The 21475-nt window shown below is 42.5% G+C and overlaps 1 protein-coding gene across 1 annotated transcript in view; it reads left to right on the top strand.

Annotated features, from left to right (window-relative positions):
• CUNH14orf39 (chromosome unknown C14orf39 homolog) overlaps positions 1-21259 on the top strand; it is a 163816-nt gene extending 142557 nt beyond the window's left edge. The window contains exons 18-19 of the mRNA XM_042782085.1: positions 19505-19610; positions 21158-21259. Of these exons, the coding sequence (XP_042638019.1) occupies positions 19505-19610; positions 21158-21259 (208 nt within the window). The remainder of the gene's footprint in view (positions 1-19504; positions 19611-21157) is intronic.
• Positions 21260-21475: the final 216 nt, after the last annotated feature.

Below are 21475 nucleotides of genomic sequence, written 5' to 3'. Positions count from 1 at the left end.
AGTTGGAATGAACACATTCTTTTCTTTAAAACCAACTCCAGGTACATTTAATTAGGAAAAAGGTGATTGACAGGTAGTACTATGAATGCAAGGATTAAAATCTTTCTGTGCTAAAAGAAAACATCAGAGTCGGTGATCAGCCATGTTCTAGTTGTTTTCTCCTCATGATGATGAGTTCAGATCAGGGCTTCAAACCGGTTCATTCTGGTTTGACCCCCTGCTGAGAATTTTCCTTTCCACCTCAGAGATACTGAATCAGAATCTACCTTTTAACAAGATCTCCAGGTGATTGTTATAGATCCTCAATGATTGTTATGATACGTAAGAATCACCTGGAGATATTGTTAAAAGGTAGATTCTGATTCAGTATATTTGTGGTGAAAATGCAAATTCTCAGCTGGATGTTGAACTGGAATGAACTGGTTTGAAGCCCTGGTTCAGATAAAGAGAAGTTGGGCCAATGATTCCGAAATTCTTCATAGTGTGTGAGCTATTCACTACAATTAAGTATCAAAAGAACTTTTTAATTTTTTTTTTTTTTTGGTGGAATGTGTGGGAAAACCTGCTTTTAAGAAATATTGAGATAACCTATATACCAAAATGATTATCTAATAGGGTATTTTTTATTCAGCTTAAATGTTTTCATAAACATAACTAATAATAACGGAGTGCTTATCATGTGCCAGACACTTTTTTAAATGTATTATCTCATTTAATCCTCACAACAACCCTATGAGTTAATTTCTATTACTAGCCTAATTTTACAGCTGCAGAGGCAGAGGCATAAGGTGGTAACTAAATTGTCCAAGGCCAGATAGTAAGTAGTTGAGCAAGGAGTCAAATTCAGGAAGCATGGTCTAGATCCATGACTCTCATTCTTATAACTTATTTGCTTAAGACGCCCAACAGTGAACAGCTCCTCTCCAAGAGCTTTTATTCTTGATTGCTGATGGTGGTCGAGATGAGATGGAGAATAGAACTTCAGTGCCCAGCAAAAAGCTCAAAGAGTTCAGTTGCCTCGCCCTGAGTCATGAGAATGGCCCCTGGTTGCATACAGTCTTATTTAATAAATGATATGGGAAGAGTCTAGAAGTAGCACTGGAGTCCACTAGGTAGCAGGCCTCAAGTTAGGAAAACTTGTACAATTCTGACTTGGAAAACCAGTATTTTGGAACTAATCCCTCTGCTCAATAAATAAGTAATCTGTGATTCAGAGGAAGTGAGGAAGATTTAGTCAAGCATTCACAGACAAACCAAAAAAAATCCCAAAGCCATCAAGATGATTCCAACTCATAATGACCCTCCAGGACAGAGTAGAACTGCCCCATGGGGTTTCCAAGGTCATAAATCTTTGTGGAAGCAGACTGCCTCATTTGTCTCCCATAGAGCATCTGGGGGGTTCAAACCACCAACCTTTTCTAGTTAGCAGTTGAATACTTTAACCACTGTGCTACCAGACCTCCTTTCACAGGTACAAGATTATAATCCAGAAATATTGCCTCATAGCCTGTACCTTTTTATTTCCAGTAACCAAGTTTTTGTTCTTAGGTAAGAATAATTATACCAATCAATTAGACTAACAATTTGATTATGCTGTGTTATGTGTCCCCCCAAAATACGCTAGAATGCATGCCAATTATATAAGGATCATAGCTTTATTGAGTAAGAAAAGTATGTAATCTTTAAAATGAGTTTCAGAAAGAGTTCTTATTTTTATAATGTACTGTGATGCTACAAAAATAAATAAGTAATCACCATGATTTTCTTTCTTTAAAAGAAATAATTTAGTTATTTCAGTTTTCACCATCAAGATGCCCAAGTTTATGATAAAATGAAACCAAACCAAACTCACTGCCACAGAGTCAATTCCAACTCATAGTGACCCCCTTTGGGTTTCTGAGGTGGTACATCTTTACCAAAGCAGATTGTCCAGTCTGCCTTCTGTGTTTGAACCACCAACCTTCTGGTTAGCAGTCAAATGCCTTAGGCACTATGCCACCAGAGCTCCGTAGAGTTTATGATAGAGTTTTTTGAGATAATATATACTCACTCCTTACTTACTGACATGATTAGTTTCCAAAGACCAGTCATTATGTGAAAATCAGCATTATACAAAAATAGAGGATGACCGCGTCAGATCACAAAATGGAGGGTGATTACATCATTACAAAAGTGCCAAACAACTGAAAATCATGGCCCAGCCCAATTGACATACAACCTTAACCATCACAGCCAGTGTTACTCTTGCCTCACACCTTAGCATTGGTTATTGTGGTAGTTAAGTTTATGTGTCAACTTGGCTGGACATGGTTTTGAGTGGGTGGGTAGCTGGATGTAGTTATTCCCCATGATAAGATTGGTAATTTACTCCATGGTGGAATCTACTGGAGCAGCTGAGTAGCTGCCTTAGGGATGTGGGCTGCTTCCAGTGTATCAGAAGCAACTTAGATGAAGATCTCCAGCTTTTTGGCATGCTTGGACCCAGCGCATAGCTGAGTCTTCAGCAGCCTACAATGCTCTGCCGATCTTGAGACTCTTAATGGATTTGAATTAGTGGCCTGCCATGTGGTTTGGTAATATTGGGACTGTGCCTTTTTACTTGGTGACGTTGGGTCTGTCAGCCTCAGCATCCAGCAGCTGCCTGAGTGAAGAAAGCCTCTAACTTCAAAGGGCCTGGAGCAAGAGGCAGAGCTGAAGCCCAAGGTCGAGGGGCTTTCACTCAGCCTCTAGAGCCTGGCACTTTGAACTCAGACTTCTAGCCTCCAAAACTGTAGGATAATAAACTGTTTGTTAATGCCATCCACCTGTGGTATGTTCTGTTAGAGCAGCACAAAAGAACCAAAACAATTACTGCCAAATATATATTGTTAATGTGCAAAATAGTTGGATAGTAGATCTTTTACTGTGGTCATAAATGCAAAATGTCAGATAATGCAATAGTTGATAAGTGAGGAATAGGTGTACAATTACCTGACTTACAGGAATATTCTTTTGAAATGGAAATAATGGGAGTTTGCTAGTATTTCTTACTGAGGCAGGATTCCCAATAGTGTGCTAAACACAACTGTCGGTGTGTTTGAGAAGTAGGGGCCTAATACAATCTTGGACAATAGGGAACAGAAACATGCTGCATCATGAAAAAGGGCCTACTACTAATGGTGTAGCCATATTTATTGCTCTGACTTAAAGCTCACACACTGTTGCCACCCCACCAGCAAGCTTCCTGCCCAAAGGCACTCAGCCTCCTCATTCTGTGGGCCTGGAAACCCACCTTTCTGTCTTGTGCTGGTCTCTTTGTTCTGCTGCCTCTGCTGCTGCGGTTTCTCTGCCACTGCTTCTCACAGTCTCTGGTGTCATAGCTCTCCAACTTCTGGATGGAGGAGGTTCAGCACAGGAATCTCAGGTCCAAAGGATGCTCTCCATTCCTAGCTCTTCTTTCTTGATGGTGGTGATATTCCACCTTCCTGCTAATTTTAAGCTTGTTGTGTTGTTGTTTGGTGCCACCAACTCATCTCCAACTCATAGTGACCCTTTGCACAACAGAATGAAACACTGCCTGGTCCTGTGCCAGGCCCACGATCCCCGCTATACCTGAACCCATTGTTGCAGCCACTGTGTCAATCCATCTCATTGAGGGCCTCCCCTTTTTTGTTGATCCTCCACCAAACATGATATCCTTCTCCAGGGAATGATCCCTTCTGACAGCATGACCAAAGTACATGAGATGAAGTCTGGCCATTCTTGCTTCCAAGGAGCATTCCGGCTGCACTTCCTCCAGAACAGATTTATTAGTTCTTTTATCCTAGCAGGATGGAAAAACTGACAAATCACCATGTTATGGTTCCATACACCTTATTTGCATGGTCCCACCCCCACGTAACAAATTATGGATAACATTGCAAAGAATGGGAATTCAGAACACTTAACTGGGCTCATGAGGAACCTGTATATAGACCAAGGACAGTTGTTCAAGCAAGAGAATACTGCAGGTTTAAAATCAGTAAAGGTGTACATCAAGGGTATATTCTTTCATCATACTTATTCAATCTGTAGGCTGAGCAAATAATCCAAGAAGTTGCACTATATGAAGAAGAACATGGCATCAGAATTGGAGGAAGACTCATTAACAACCTGCAGTATGCAGACAACACAACTTTGCTTGCTGAAAGTGAAGAGAATTTGAAGCATGTACTAATGAAGATCAAATACTACAGCCTTCAGTATGGATTACACCTTAACATAAAGAAAACAAAAATCCTCACAACTGGACCAGTAAACAACATCATGGTAAATGGAGAAAAGATTCAGGTTGTCAGGGATTTCATTTTACTTGGATCCACAGTCAATACCCATGGAAACAACAGTCAAGAAATCAAAGGAGGTATTGCATTGGGCAAATCTGCTGCAAATTACCTCTTTAAGTGTGAAAGGGCAAAGATGTCACTGTGAAGATTAAGGTGCACCTGCCCCAAGCCATGGTATTTTCAGTAGCTTGATACGCATGTGAAAGCTGGAAGACTGAAGAAGAATTGGTGCTTTTGGATTATGTGTTGATGAAGAATATTGAATATACTATAGACTACCAGAAGAACAAACAAATCTGTCTTGGGTGAACTACAGCCAGAATACTCCTTAGGAGTGAGGATGTCAAGGCTTTGCATATTGTGCTTTGGTCATGTTGTCAAGAGGGACCAGTCCCTGGAGAAGGATATCATGCTTGGTAAGTGTGGTACAGTGAGATCCCAAGACACCTGTGCAGAGGGATGGCACTGGCAGCAGCAGAACAGAGACTGACAAGACAGTGCGGCGGGCTTGCCAGCTCATAGAGTAAGAAAGCTGAATGCCTTCAGGCAGGAGGTTTGCTGGCATAGTGGGGTGTGGCTATTGGCAAAAAGCTGAAAGAGCTTTGCAGCACTTGCCTGAGCAGGGCAGAGGCCACGTTGAGAGGCTGGGGGTCAAAGACAGGCATGCCTGTAGGTGTGGCTGAGAGGAGGCTGTCCTGATTGAAAGAATTGTATCCTGAGCATTTTTGAGCCTGAATTGTGACCTGTTACTTCCCTAATAAACCCCATAATTGTGAGTATTGTCTGTGAGTTCTGTGTGGCCATTGCAAATAATTATTGAACCCAGAAGAAAAGTAGAGAGCGCTATTGGAGGGGACAGTTGGTTTCAGAACTGGTAAAATGGTTGGAGGGTGGTATCATGTCTGATCTCCATTTCATAGGGATCAGTGTTGGACTGATGTTGCTGATGGTGGTTCTGTCTCCCCCTTATGACATTAGAGGAGGTTAGAAGACATCGCCTCCACACTCTTTTTGCAATAAGGTAGAGGGCCAGTGAAAAAAAGGGAGACCCTCAATGAGATGGATTGACCCAGTAGCTGCAACAATGGCTCAAGCACGGCAATGATTGTGAGGATGGTGCAGGACTGAGCAGTGTTTCACTGTATTGTGCATGAGGTTGCTGTGAGTTTTAACTGACTCAATGGCACATTTTTACCAAGCTATTCATTCCTCTTAGTTGACCAAAGAACCTCACATTTACATAGTCCCACCAAGACATCTAGTGGGAGTCATAAAGACCATGGATAGAAGGGCCATATCAAGTAATTCACTGCATTGCACACAGACTTCTAATTTCTGTGCAGACTTGTGTCCTAGAAAGCCATGTGCAGTGCCCTCTGTTATGCTGGCAGTGCCCTCTGTAATACTGGAGTGAACCTTAGCCTGGTGTGGTGACAGAATTTCAGCACTGGCAGAGCTGGCAGAGCTCATTCCATATTGCCCCTTTCTGTAGAGATGTGAGGCTCAGAAAGATGAAGTGATGAAACTAGAACCATATCTCCTACTTTCCTTTCTGCCCATCTTTCTCCTGTACCATACTTCTTTTTATAAACTTGCCAGTTTTATTCACAAGTATTCCAATAGCTTTACTATTAAGTCCAAGGAACCAAGAAACCAAGGACTTCCTAAATTCAAGTCCCCCACGTCAAACACTGGTTATCACAGGCAGGCTCATCATAGCATGATGAAGTAGCTGAATGACCTTCGGCTATGGGAAAAGAGACTACATTATCAATCTGTTTTTCTGCCATTGATATTATTGGAAACAAGATGAGTCGAATCTTTTCCTAAGTGGTCCCAAGCATCTCAGATTGGCTGTGCCATAATTGATCATTTTTTTCATCTAAACATGACTTAGACCAAACAGCAACAAAACTGCTATCCACACAGCTATTTCTCTCTTTTCAACTTATGACACAGAAGGTTTCCGGAGAGTAAAGTTAGGCAACACGCCCCCTTCATTCCTGCATTTATTCAACAAATGCCAATGACCTCTTTGATGAACATGGTTTTTCATACCACACCCTCATGGGATTTAATGTTCCAGGAAGAAAGACAATCAAACAAGCAAATACCATGAAATGTAATGATTAGAAGGAAAGTTGAAGGATTTATGTGGGAACAGAGGTTGTTGTTGTTGTTATGTGCGGTCAAGTCAGACCTCACTCATAGCGACCCCTCCTTGGGTTTCCAAGGCAGAATCACTATGGAAGTAGATTGCCCCATCTTCCTTCCAAGGAGTGGCTGGTGGGTTTGAACAGCTAGCCTTCTGGTTAGCAGTCAAGTGCCTTAGCCACCATGCTACCAGAGGAGGGATGCCCAATTCAGAGTAGGAGAGGCAGTCAATGAAGCCTTCTCAGAGGACATACCTGAGATTTGAAAGGAGAATAGGAATTACTCAGGGGAAATGGCCCAGGGAAGGGAGGGAGAGAGACAGAGAGAGAGAGAGAGAGAGAGAGAGAGAGAGGAGAGAAAGATGTAATAGTTGCAGGAGGTGAGAGAGTGTAGGGCACATACACAGAATTGAGGAGGTCCATAGAGCTATTTCACCACTCATCTGTCAGGTTTTATGCTGTGGTGGTTTCGGTGGAGCTTCCAGACCAACACAGACTCCGAAGAATGAAGGGGCCATCCACTTTTCAAAGAATTGTCCAGTGAAAACCTCATGAATAGCAGTGAAACACTGTCTGATATATAGTACTGGAAAACTTTGTGAAGAGCCCTGAAACACTGTCTTATATGTTGTTGTTGTTATGTGCCGTCGAGTCAGCCCTGACTCATAGTGACCCCTCCTTGGGTTCCCAAGGCAGTATCACTACGGAAGTAGGATTGCCCAACCTTCCTTCCGAGGAGTGGCTGGTGGGTCAGAAGATGAGCCCCTCAGGTAGGAAGGCATTTAAAATATGATCAGGGAAGAGATGCCTCCTTAAAGTCGAGTAGACCTTAATGACATGGGTGAAGTAAATCTTTCGGGACCTCCATTTGCTAATGTGGCATGACTCAAAATGGGAAGAAACAGTTGCAGATACCCATTAATAATTGGAACATGGAATGTATGAAGTATGAATCAAGGAAAATTAGAAGTTGTCAAAAATGAAAAGGAACACATGAAGATTGATATCCTAGGCATTAGTGACCTAAAATGGACTGATTCAGGCCATTATGAATCAGATAACCACATGATCTACTGTGCTGAGAATGACAAATTGAAGAGGAATGGTGTGGCATTCATCATCACAAAAAATGTTTCAAGATCAACACTGAAGTACAATGCTATCAGTCATAGGATAATATCCATATGCCTAAAAGGAAGACCAGTTAATACTACTACTATTCAAATTTATTCACAACTACCAAAGTCAAAGACAAGGAAATTTAAGATTTTTACCAACTTCTGCAATCTGAAATTGACCAAACACGAGATCTAGATGTATTGATTATTACTGGTGATTGGAAAGGGAAAGTTAGAAACCAAAAAGAATCACTAGTAGTTGAAAAATATGGCCTTGGTGATAGAAATGACACCACAGATCACATGATAGAATTTTGCAAGACCAACAACTTATTCATTGCAAATACCTTTTTTCAACAACATAAATCGTGGCTATATATGTGGACTTCACCAGATGGAATACACAGGAATCAGATTGACTACATCTGTGGGAAAGCTCGATGGAGAAGCTCAATATCTTCAGCCAAAACAAGGCCAGGGCTGACTGTGGAACAGACCATCAACTGCTCATATTCAAGTTCAAGTTGAAGCTGAAGACAATTAAAACAAGTCCATGAGAGCCAAAATATGACCTTGATATATCTAACCTGAATTTGAAGATCATTTTAAGAATAGATTTGATGCACTGGACACCAATTACCAAAACCCAGAGGAATTGTGGGATGACATCAAGAACATCATCCATGAAGAAAGCAAGAGGTCATTAAAATATGAGGAAAAAAAAAAAGACCAAAACGGATGACAGAGGAAATTTTGAAGCTTGCCCTTGAGCAGAGAGTAGCTAAAGCAAATTAGAAAATAGACAGGATAAAAAGAGCTGAACAGAAGATTTCAAAGAGCAGCTCAAGAAGACCAAGTCAATTACTATAATGAAATGTGCCAAGACTTGGAGTTAGAAAATCAAAAAGGAAGAAAATGCTCAGCATTTCTCAAGCTGAAAGAACGATGAAAAAATTTAGATGTGTCTGACCCAAGCCATGGTATTTTCAATCACCTCATATTCATGTGAGAGCTGGACAATGAATAAGGAAGACCGAAGAATTCATGCTTTTGAGTTGTGGTGTTGGCGAAGAATGCTGAAAGTACCATGGTCTGCTAAAAGAACTAACAAACTGGTCCTGGAAGAAACGTAGCTGGAATGCTCCTTGGAAGTGAGAATGGCCAGACTTCATCTCACCTACTTTGGTCATGTTGTCAGAAGGGACCATTCCCTTGAGAAAGATGTCATGCTTGGTAAAATGGAGAGTCAGGAAAAGGGAAGGCTCTCAACGAGATGGATTGACACTGGCTGCAAGATGGGCTCAGGTATAGCAAGGATTGTGAGGGTGGTGCAGGACCGGGCAGTGCTTCCTTCTGTTGTACATAGGGTTGCTATGAGTCAGAACCGCCTCGACGGCACCTAACAACAACAACAACTTAGAGCTATTTGTATTCAATGATTTTCATTAGGGCTGAGGAATATTCTGTGAAAAAGATTTTATCCCTGTCCAACTGAGGTTTGGAAACATACTGCCATAATCAAAGCCAAATGGCAGGAAATATGGTGGAGCTCCCCCAAAAAGTCACTACCCCCACCTCCCAAGATAAGACAGGCAAGTGTAAGTCAGACTCCTCAACAGGAAATGAGCTCTGAAGAAGAGTGTTGTTTCTTTGTGCAGCACAGTCACATCCTGAGAGCATAGAGTTTTATGGGTGCATAGGAATGGTTATAACATTGGGGGTTCAAACAGTCCCGCAGTGGAACACTTCACACTCACCCTCAAGCTGAGCACAACCCATAAGGCACATTGTTCTCACCTTTCCTGAGAGATAACTGGATCTCATAGCCACCACATTCATGTTCCATCAGTATCAGTACAGCCCCAGTCCTGTTCTACTTACACTGAGCCATGGCGGGCTTTCTGTTCTGCCTATATGCAGGAAGTGGAAACAGCAAGGAGAATAAAGAAATACTCAGGCAGTACCTCTGTGGAACTCTTGAGATTGGAGGCTGGAGAATCCTGGCTCAGGGAGCTTAGTGAAAAAAGGAAAAGTATCACTCAGTAGGTAACATTGGAAGTTTAGGCAATTTTGCTGTGGGACCCTGGGGTTAAATAGTGACCCCTTGCCCCCAACACTCAGGTCCTTCCTAGAACCTCAGAATGTTACCTTATTGGGAAATAGCATCCTTGCAGATATAATCAGTTAAGATGAGGTCATACTGGAGTGGGTGGACTCTAAATTCAATGACTGGTGGACTTATAAGAAGCAAAGAGATACACAGGGAGAATGCCATGTGATAACAGAGGCAGAGATTGCAGTGATATATCAACAACACCAGAAGCTAAGAGAAAGGCATAAAACAGATTCTCCCCTAGAATCTTCGGGGGTGCACGGCCCTGCTGACACCTTGATTTCAGACTTCTGACCTCCAGAACTGTGAGAGAATAATTACCTGTTGTTTTAAGCCGCCCAACTTGTGGCACTTTGTTATGGCAGCCCTAGGAAATTAATCACTAGCACCACCATTAGCCATGAAGTAGATTTTGACTCACAGCAACCCCTTGGATGTTAGTGTATAACTGCTCCACAGGGTTTTCTATGGCTGAATTTCAGAAAGAGATCACCAGGACTTTCTTCCAAGGTGACTCTGGGTGAACTTGAACCTCTAAACTTTTGGGTAGCAGGCAAATGCATTAAGCATGTGAACCACCCAGGGACTCCAAGAAAACTAATATAGATCCCAAATGGGCCAGGGGAAAATAGATTCTTCTCTCTTAATAAGCTCTGATAATGCTGTGGTTAAGGCATTCCTTTACTAAGCAAAAAGTCAGTGGTTCGAACCCACCAGTCACATCATGGGAGAAAGATGTGGCACTCTGCTTCTGTAAAGATGTACAGCCTTGGAAACTCTATGTGGGCAGTTCTACTCTGTCCTATAGGGTCACTATGAGTCAGAATCAACTCATTGGCAATCAGTTTGGTTTTTGGTCTCTTCATGAGAACAGTGGTACCCATTGGTATGAGACATATCTCATTCTCAGCCCTACTGTGCCTTGCCATAGCAACTCCAGCCTAGAGGGGAACCCTCTGTGGGTTTGTTGGATCCTAAAGCTGAGGAGTTGAGGTCTGGCTTCCAGCAGCAGCAAAGGTCGATTGGAGCTAATTCGCAGGTGTCTGCAATCACCTCTGGGGGATCCTAGAAATACTTTAGGAAGAAGGGACTATGTAAAAGAAGGCATTTCCTATGGCCAAGTAGAAGAAAGGGACTTGGAGCCACTGAGATTTCAGCATGAATGGGTTTCCTCCCATCCTCTCCAGCTGCAGAAGCCTGAGAAATCTGGGTTACCTCCAGAAGACATCGCTGACATGATAAACTCCTGGAGCAGAGAGAAGTGGTGAATGAATCCTCCAGAGTACTCACTACATGTCTTCCACCAAATAAAGTTTTGGAAATATTTGACAATTTAATGACTGAATGCATGTCTTTCTATTTGATCTTTCTGAAAGGAGAACATCCAACTTTGAAAGCATGAGAATTATGGTGGTATTCAGTGAATGTGTGGACGGGCACCAGGAATACGCTGGGAGAGAAGCCTGGAGAATCTCCTTGCAGCATCATTTATTTTGTTCCTTAAAATTTTTTTGGAGGAAAACTAAACATTTTAATTGGCAAGTGATTTAAAGCTGAAACCAACTACCTTTGGACTGTATCAGTGACCTGTAGTGTAGCCTGGCAAGAAAACTTTCAAAAAAGGATGTCTTCATATTGGTCATGTCTAATGATCTGTTTATATTTTCTTGAAAGTATGAATGTAAGGCAACCAGAAAGAAGGTAGGAGTAGCAAAGGCAATTAGGAAATGGTTTGAGGGGAAGCTGGTGGTACAAACTCACCCAGAGGTAGCATGGAGGAAAGGCCTAGCGATGTGTTTCCAAAAGGTCCCAGCCTGGCAGACCCCATGGGGCACAGCCTGCTCTGCAATGTATGGGTCGCCATGAATTGGAATTGACTTGATGCAGTTGGTTTGGTTTGGTTTTGTTAGAGCAAGAAGAAAGAGATAGAGGGCAATGCAGTCAGAAGAAGCCCGAGTCCCCAGGGCACTGAGCCCCATGGCGTGGTTGATATGGTGGCCAGACCTCGAGCACTGCCCTTGGGGCCTCACATCTGCTGTTGTGGGACAGAGTGTTTCTCTGTTTCTCCATTGGGTCTGTCTGGGTGGCCTCTGAGATGGTTTCCTCACCTCCCTGTGGCCTGTCACTAGTCCCCCAGCATCCACCTGGTCCAAAACTCTTTGTCTTTTCTGTCTGAAAGGCTAACACAATACCAACCCACTGTAGATCCTTGGGCAAATCCCTCCTCCGGGTCTCAGATTTCCTCTCAGTAAGGCAGTTGTGGCTCTCAACTCAGAGTACATCTACTGAGGGCAGTTGGAAATGTGTGTGCATGTGGGGGTATTTTTGGTTGTCGCAAAGACACGGAGCAGGTTCTACTGGCATCTAGCACCCAGGAGTCAGGGGAGCTAAGCATTCTGCAGAAATACCCCTGCTGAGAAACACTGGATGGTCTGAGAATCTAGCTGGCCATTTCTTCAAAGTAAACATAAATAAATCCACTCTAAAGTAGATTTCCCAGTGCTGTTAAATGGCTTCTTAGAGTAGAACGTTAGAATGTTAAAGGGCAGCAATAATAGCTTATGATTTAAATGGAGCTTTTCAAACAATCTTTTTAATACTGGGTGGTTTTTTTAAAAAAAGGAAAACAGCTTTGCAGTGACTGGAGGATTTCTGACATGTTTCTGAGGCCTGTGGGCTCTAAGATCTAAAATCATGAGGACATGAAGCACAGAAGCCCTATGAGCTGCAATGTGTTCTATTGATAAAATTGCATGGCAGAATTTTTCTGCAGACAAAAATTTATATTTTTCTTATGCCATTGGTACCTGTTTGCACTTATCTGCTGGTGATGCAATGGTTAAGTGCTTGGGTGCTAAACAAAAGGTTGGCAGTTCAAACCCACCCAGTGGCTCCATGGGAGAAATACCTGCTGACCTGCTTCCATAAAGATTAACGCTAAGAAAACCCTATGAGGTAGTTCTACACTGTCTCATGGGGCCACTATCAGTTGAAATCAACTCAACGGCCCGTAGCAACAACAGTGAGGATTATTGGATTTCCTGGCAATCCAACATTTTTTGTTTTGTTTTGTCAAGGGGTCTTTCTGTAGAGCCAACTGCAGTTGCTTTTTTGGTCCTCCTAGACCATACATAAGGAGCTCTGATGGCATAGTGAATAAGGCATTTGGCTGCTAACCAGAGGTCAGCAATTCAAACTCACCAGCTGCTCCGTGGAAGGAAGATGGGGCAATTGTACCCTCAGAAACCCAGGGGGGTGGGTTGCTGTGATTCAGATTCGACTCAATGCCAGGGAGTTTGGCTTTTTGGTTTGAGACCATACATGAATGTATAATTCAAATTTTAAACATTCCTTACTACCTATGTGATTTTTGCCATATCTGAGTACCATGTGTATTATAATTATTTTTTTTTATCAACTCACTTTTTGAAAAAGTACTTTTGTCTTTAGTAATAATTCCTGTGAAATGATGGTTTGATAAGGTACTTATAATTGTTTCAAATGCATTTTAAAATATATACATAAGTATTAAAATTGTGAAAAGTTCTCTCATACATCATCCTGAGTAGGTTGTACTCATCCACAACCTGTAACAATAATGCAAAGGATTTTTCAAAATCAGGATTCTATGTAGAAAATGGAAGGATTAAAAAAGAATGAATGAAGCCATGCTGTAAAGCAAGCACGTGAAAGTTTTTGATAGAGTTGACTTAAGCAAAAGTCTGAATGTATGAATGTGTGTATGTGAACATGCAGCTCTCCATGCACAATCAATTACATCTAACATCAATTGTAGCCTTATGTGGCATTCTGCTATTAACTTCCAAATATTCCTTAATAAGTAAGTAATAAAACACTTAATCTGTGTTACCACATAAATTACTATTGCTATAGCCAAATGCAAAGCAATTTGATTTGTGGGTTAATCTGTTCTAGCTTATCTAGGGTGGGTGTATAATTTCTTTTAGGCCTTGGAAACCATTGAAACATAGTCCTCAGGTCCTGTGGCAGAGACAAGACAACAATTACAATGCTTGACTATGGGACTGAAGCTGGGAAAAGAGGGAAATGACATGAGGGGGGTGGATGAGAGTTAAAAAGGTATAGGGTTAATAGGTTGTGGTCTCTTCTCAGTCAATAGGCATAATATAGTTCTTAAAATTATGTTCTACATCCTAGTTTGGTGAGTAGTGTCTGGGGTCTTAAAAGCTTGCAAGTGACCATCTAAGGTACAGCTACTAGTCTCTACTCATCTGGAGCCAAAAAGAAAGAAGGAAACCAAAGACTCAAAGAAGAAACTAGTCTACAGGACAAATAGTCTATATGAATCATGGCCTCGTCTATCCTGAGACCAGAAGAACTAGATGGTGCCTGGCTACCACTACCAACTCTTCTAATCAGGGCCACAATAGGTGGACCCTGCTAGAATAAGAGAAAAAAATGTAGAGCAGAACCTCAAAATTCCTAAAACAAAACAACAGAAATCAGACTTACTGGACTGGTTGAGACCAGAAGACTCCCCATCCTATTGCCCTGAAATACTCTTCAAACCTTGAACCAAAACTAAACCCGGAGTTTACCTTGTACTAAATAACAAGTTGGCTAAAAAAAAAAAAAAAAAATGAATGTCACCTGTAAATACTGTGCTCCTTTAAAAGATCATCTATCTACAGGAGGCCAAATGATCAACAATTACTTTAAAATAAAGATGAGAATATAAGGGGGCAGGAAAACTAGATTAATAGGAACAGAGTGAACAGAGTGGAAATGATGAGAATATTCACACATTGTGAGGAGTAAGCAATATCACTGAACAACTTGTGTAGAAATTGTTGAATGAGAACATAAAGGTTTACTGTGTAAACTTTCACCCAAAACACAACAAAAAAAATTTTTTTTCAAAAAAGTAAGTAAAATATAACACAAGAAAAAAAAATGCATTGTGGTCCCAATGGATTTGAAGGATTGTTAAAGTTGGGTACCAGTTGTTATCCAGTGGCTGGCCCCATGTACAACAGAAATAAACATGACCTAGTCCTGTACCTTCTTTCAGATCACTGGTCTGCTCAAGTCCATTTTGAGAGCCCTATTTCTACTTCCGTAGTGATACTGCCTCGGAAACCCAAGGAGCGGTCGCTAGGAGTCGGGTCGGACTCGACGGCACATAACAACAACAACAATTGTATTGTGATTCCTGGTTTCCATTGGCTAATTTTCAGAAGTACATTGTCAGGTCTTTCATCCTAGTCTGTCTTAGTCTGGAAGCTCCCCTGAAACCTGTCCCCCATGGGTGACCCTGCTGGTGTCTGAAATACCGGTGGCATAGCCTCCAGCCTCACAGCAACAAAGTCACCACGACAAAGTCACGGCGACCTGACAGATAGGTGGTGGTGGGTACTGGAAGCTTGCATTCCTCTGCTCATTGGACCCAAGAATTCTCAGAAATGGCGACAGGAGATCTATGTTCCATAACGTTTCATAATCAAACTCCTATTCTATCCATACACTCATCACTGCAGAGAGGTTTGTATGCGACCAAGGCCTTATCCTTAGATAAGTTCATGAGAAGGAATTAGAACTTCCTTCTATTCTTCCAAATATACGGATTCTTCCATCAGCTATGCTTTTTTTTTTTTTTTTTTCATTACTAAGTAATCACATGATAGCTTCATGAATCTAGTATCCACAATGTGTCAGAATTCTCATTAAGTCAAAAAGAAGGATTCTATTTACAGGAAGCTATGTCAGCCCATTGTCAGGTTTACAATGTCTAGAGATTTTATCTTTTTTTTTTGCTTTTTGTAAGCTCTGTGAGGGCAGAAATTCATACTTGTTTTGCTCAGAGTCTGAGCACCTAGACCAGAATTTGCCACACAGAAGGATCTTAATAAACATTTGTTGGATGAATGAATGAATGAATGAACGAATCTCAACTTTTCCCAGTTCAGTGACAATATATCTCTCAGTGTATAGCAAATTAAGAGAAAATAAGGAAGCCTCTGCCTACATTTGTTGATGAAAGTGTTGAGATGATAGGGGGTGGGGAGAGGAGGTAGTTCCATGAACTGTGCCACACAGAGGGAGAGTGAAACTCATGGGGAGGTGCAGCACAGGACCCCATGTGGTCATCTGGGCTGCACATTCCAGATCCGAGCTCCCTGGCCTCTCTACTTGCATAGTTCCCATTATATAGAGATAAGTGTCTGATGTATAGTTTGTCTGGCCTTCTTTTCCAAGGTCTTTACAGCTTGAAAAGTATAGGATGGTGTGGTTATTCAGTGATTAGAACTCTCAGATGCCCTCCCTTTTCCTTCCCTACCAAGCCAAAGCCAGGACTCCAGTGTCCTGTCTTCCAGGCAGCTTCCCTTGCTGTCCAATTTCATTATTTTCAATAAAAGTATTAAATATTTCTAACAGCTACGTTTATAACTTTGTCAGAAATTCCTGTTTGAATAAGCCTCCAAATCACAAAACCAAACCCAAGGGTCATTGACATATTATGTCTTGATCTGGGATTTAGAGATAAGTTTGTGACACGGAAATCGTTAAGTATGACCCTCTTCATACAAAAGTAGCACTCCTACCTGGTTCGGTATTATTTTGTAGAGTGTTGGGGTGAAGTGTGTGAGTGCTGAGTACTCTACAGACCATACTTAGTTTTTTTAAGGGTAGGTGAGGGGGAGACCACATCCTAGCCTCAGCCTGGAACTCCTTCCTGGGGGCCGAGCATACCCAGGCAGTGGATAAATACTTGATCCATTAATCAATGTTTCCTTGGGTACCTTACAGTTGCAGGGGGTGGGTGGAAGATAGGAGAGTCCTTATCTACCTGGGGCAGCAGAGCCTCCTGAATGCCTGCCCTGGGCTAGCTGGGTACTGGCAGGTAAAAGGGAAGATGACCACATGTAGAGGCCGCCTGTCCCCACTGCCCAAATCCCCCAGCCCTAGGAGCCCGTCTCACCAACAGGCATGCATCGCTGGGCCCTGCTGTTAGCAGGCCAAGTGGGTGGGCCTAGGCGTCCTGAGCCTTGCTCAGCACCAGAGCCTGGGTGTGCCCTCCTGGGTGCTGTCCCCAGAAGGCAGCTTTTTCCTGGGTGGTCCTCCTGCAGGAGGCACCCTTTGAGCTGGGCTGGCAGCTCCACCACACCTCCTCCCTCCACCCCTAGAGTGTGGTGTGACCATCCAGGGGGATTTATCAGCCTGCCCTATATAGCTGCCGACAGCTGCCATCTGTTATGTTTAGTAACAACACGGCCACTCCCCTTGTCTGATGAATAAGCTGCCTTGGTCATTAAGCCAGGAAGTTATTTTTTAATGACTCCCACCCCTTCTCACAAGCAGGCTTTGCCCCTTAGGCAGTGGACCATTCCTCAGGCTGAATCCTCCTTTCTCTCTGCCTCCTGGGCTCTGTCCTGAGCCTCCATTCACTGTTGGCCCTGGGCCTGCAGGCAGGTGCTTAAGTGGATGGCAAAGACAGCACCTCCCTGCATGGGTTTGGTGAATAGAGAAATCCGGGCTGTCTGCACCATCTTAATGAATTGCGTTTCAGCTCTGCAAATGCAAAGTGTAAATTGGGCTAGAATATGATTGTGAATCAGACCAGACGTCATGATTAATTTATCACTGTGCTCCAGATACATCAGCTAAAATAATATGAATTTAAAGTAACGGTTCCTCCTGCCTTTGTGTTTGCTGTGATGAGCTCTGCATAATAGATCACTAGAGAAATAAAGGAATCCCACTTTCTTCTTCTGTTGGCAAAGTGTGAGCATAATTTAACACTCTCAACTGGATTTCTTCACCAACTGACGTTGAATTTGCCCATGTTCCATTAGCCTATGTATCATTCTCATTGGCACACTCTGAGCTGGTAAAAATTGAGGTGGAGATGCATTTTTTCATATTCCAGGCAACATTTGTGATGCCTAAAGTTCTAGTTCCCAAACTGGTTGATTGTCAGAATTTTCTAGAGTTATGCCACTCAAAAGAAGCTCTAGTGGCATGGTGGTGAGACATTTGGCTGATAATCTGAAGGTCAGCAGTTCAAACCCACCAGCTGCTCCTCGGGAGGAAGATGAGGCAATCTACTTCCATAAAGATTTACAGCCTTGGAAACCCAATGGGGGTCCCTATGACTTAGAATTGACTGAATGGCAGTAGGATGCCACACTCAAAGTGTGGTCCATGAAGCAGCAGGGCAGCCTAGTGTTCAGGTCTATTAGAAATGCAGAGTCTCAAGCCCCACCAGACCTTCGTGTTGTTATTAGGTGCCATCAAGTGGGTTCTGACTCAGAGCAACCCTATGGACAACAGAGCAAAACACTGCCCCATTCTGCACCATCCTTACAATCATTGCTATGTTTGAGCCCGTTGTTGCAGCTGCTACTGAATGGGAATTAGAATTTTATCAAGACCCCATTTTAAAGTTTGAGAAGAACTGAGCTAGCTTTTTAAAACCCAGGTATCTTTGCCCAGACACCTATATAGTTTTCATAAGCAGCCCGGGTGATTTTTATAAATTGAGTTGTCTGGTTTGGAGACCACTGGTCTAAGGTTACCAGTTGTCTCAAAGGTCTCAGTTCAGCTGACTTTTATGTTAATAATATATTGAATCAGTTGAACTGTCTTAAAGTTTGGTACAAGTGAGTTTATCTGTCTAGTCATCTTGAATTGCAGATGCGAGATAACTTATTATTTGGTTAAACAGCAACACATTTATTGCTGTATTAGAAAAGCTTAAAACTAAGAAGGCTGATTTTCTCCTTATATAACTGGCTCATTCACTCAGCAGACTGAGTGTAGACATGAGAAAATCTTTTGCTTGGCTATTAAAGCTGCCCCCACCCCCACCCCATTCAAATGGTCTGACTTTATTTATAACAGTACCTTTCATTCAGAAGGATACAAAAGTCTTTTATGTTGATGCAGAGGCTGTTTAGGGCTGTACTAGAGGACGATGCCTAGTTCTGAACTTCAAAATAAAAGAGGGAACGTGGAGACCTCGGCCAAGGCTCAGAAGACATTCATAAAGATTATTTTGTAAAATTCAAAGTGAATCTTCAAACCGTCTGGTCTTGTCTACAGAATGTTCCTCCATCTTGATACAAGCAACATGAAATGAGCTTCAACTGTACTTTGAGAAAGTTTCACTTCTAGAGAAAACAAATATTGTAGTATAAGTGAAGGAAGAAGAAAGCAGTTTCCCTGAGCAAGTTCACCCTAGATTACACATTAAATCACCTGAGGAGATTTAAAAACTCTCAGCGCCAATTAAGTCAGGGTCTTGGTGGGTGGAACCCAGGCATCAGTGTGTGTCCAAGTTCCCCAGGTGTTTCCAGTGTTCAGCAAAGACTGAGAACCATTGCTCCCAAGCAGTGCCTTTCCAACTTCAATGTGCATTAGAACCACCTGGTGACTTAGTTAAATGCAGATTCTGATGTAGCAGGTCTGGGGCAGGATCAGAGCTTCTGCTAATGGAACCAGAGCTTTGACTTCCGGTTTGCACCCACACACACACACCCTGCCCTGAGAATTTTCACATCCACCCCAGATACCTAATCAGAATCTAGACAAGATAAGAATCACATGTACACACAAAAAAATCACCTGGGGATCTTGTCTAAATGTAGATTGCTTCATTATCTGGGGTGAAAACGCAAATTATCAGCAGAGGGTCAAACTTGTTAGATTCCAAGCCTTGATTCTAACAAGCACCTAGGTGATGTCAAAGATGCTGGTCTTGGACCCAGCAGTGAGTAGCTGAGGCTAGAGGCCTTTGAAATTCGTCTAAATTCTGCCCCATGCTTTTATTTTCAGCTATCTCATTTATCAACATGCAAAGGAGATAACTTCGACTATCTCGAAAATCAATGAAACGAAAACCAACATAAAGAACAATGCTTTGGATGGAAACATTGATCAAGTAAAAGTATCTGCTTAAATAAATCAACAGATAGGGGAATTTAAAGGGCAGAAGTGTTCCTGGCTTCTTGGAAAATATCCCTATCCTCATGTTAAGGAGCTCTGGTAGCACAGTGCCTAAGGCATTTGACTGCTAACCAGAAGGCTGGCAGTTCAAACCCACCAGCCACTCTGCTGAAGAAAGAGTGGGTGATCTGCTTCTATAATGATTTACCACCTTGGAAACCCAATGAGGTCGCTATGAGTTGGAATCGACTCAATGGCAGAGAGTTTGGTTTTGAGTTTTGGAGTAGTGTAGTGGTTAAGGCATTTGGCTGCTAACCAAAAGGTCTATGGTTTGAACCCACCAGCCACTACACAGAAGAAAGATGGGGTAGTATGCTTCCATAAAGATTTATGGCCTTGGAAATTCAGTGGGGGTCACGGTGAGTCAGCATTGATTCAATGTCAGTGAGGTTTGTTTTGGTTTGGTTATCCTCATGTTACCATTTCCTCTCAATGTCTTTAGTAGTAGCAGAATCATAGTAATGTGTATCTAGAACCCACCAGCCACTCCCCGGAAGGAAGATGGGGCAATCTACTTCCGTAGTGATACTGCCTTGGAAACCCAAGAAGGGGTTGCTATGAGTCGGTCCGACTCGACGGCACATAACAACAACAGAGCAGATGGTCAAGTGCAATGGCAGCTGGGCTGGTGCTGTTGCCTTTATGCTGGTAGCATCCTGTACAAAGCTAAGCCATGTCAGAACCTTAAGAGGTTTCTCATGCATTCTGGATGTAAGGAGAACCAGCCACCTTGTCAAGAGACGGTGATCATTCAGATGGTGGAGCAAGTACATAGAGCAGCATTTCACTCCTAAAAATGTCCATAGTAACATTGAGAGCTAACTAAACCAACAGACCTGTTTCATTTAAGCCCCTCAACAAGCCTAAGGAGTAGGTAGTATTGTTATCCCTATCTTACAGGGAAGAAAACAAAGCCCAGAAAAGGTAAGACACTTGCCCAGGGCCACATAAACAGAAGCAGCAGAGCCAGGCTTGGAATCTACTTCTGTCGTCTGCAGATTCCCACTCTGAGCTCAACCATGTGATAACAAGTCTAAATTGCTGTTTGGAATTTTCTACGGATATTTCTCCTGCTATGAGCAGCTTGTTTATCTTTTTTCCTGGACTTTGGTCTAAATATTTTTTTAAAAGTAGTCTTTTCATTTCATAATTGCTTTTAACCACTGCACTGCCAGGCTCCTTTAATGTTTTAATTAGCTTGGTTCCCCAAGGATAAAGCTCTTTAAAGGTCAGGTGTTAACGTGATCCTCTTTGGGTTCTCGTTGAAAAAGATCAGTTGAACTGACCTTGACAAAATCGCCTGGGAGACTTGGTGACAGACAGTTCCTTCAATATCAGTGAACACAGACAACTGCTGTTAGGGAAGGGGGCATTTTCTGTGCCTTTGATAGCAGGCAGTTTTGTTTTTCTTGACAAGACCCTGGGTAAAAAGACTTAATATCCATCTTCAATGTGAACTGAATGGTGCCCTACTGACATTAGATCCTCAGCCCCAGGGAGCACCAGGCTGCCTGCCGGGGGCCTGCATTAGGCGGACTCAGTGACCGCGAGAAGAAACAGAGCATGACAGGAGCGGAATTATAGCGCCAGAAAGGGCAAGCCCATCACACCCTCATCTGCCTGCCTCCACTGCAGAGGCTCCCGAAGGAATAAAGGCAGCATAGGCCCACAATTCTCATAATATTTTCATAAAGACAGGCAGAGTTTCTAAGATACCAACCTAAAACACAAGAGTTTTCCTGAGCAGAACAAAAAAGCCATCAGCTTTGATTGGATGCAGTAACAAATAACTTTATACAT

This window comes from Orycteropus afer, unplaced genomic scaffold, assembly GCF_000298275.1.
Source record: "Orycteropus afer afer isolate SDZICR_OR568_19922 unplaced genomic scaffold, OryAfe1.0 scaffold00237, whole genome shotgun sequence".
NCBI lineage: Eukaryota > Metazoa > Chordata > Mammalia > Tubulidentata > Orycteropodidae > Orycteropus > Orycteropus afer.
This window is presented reverse-complemented; position numbering and strand designations above follow the sequence as displayed.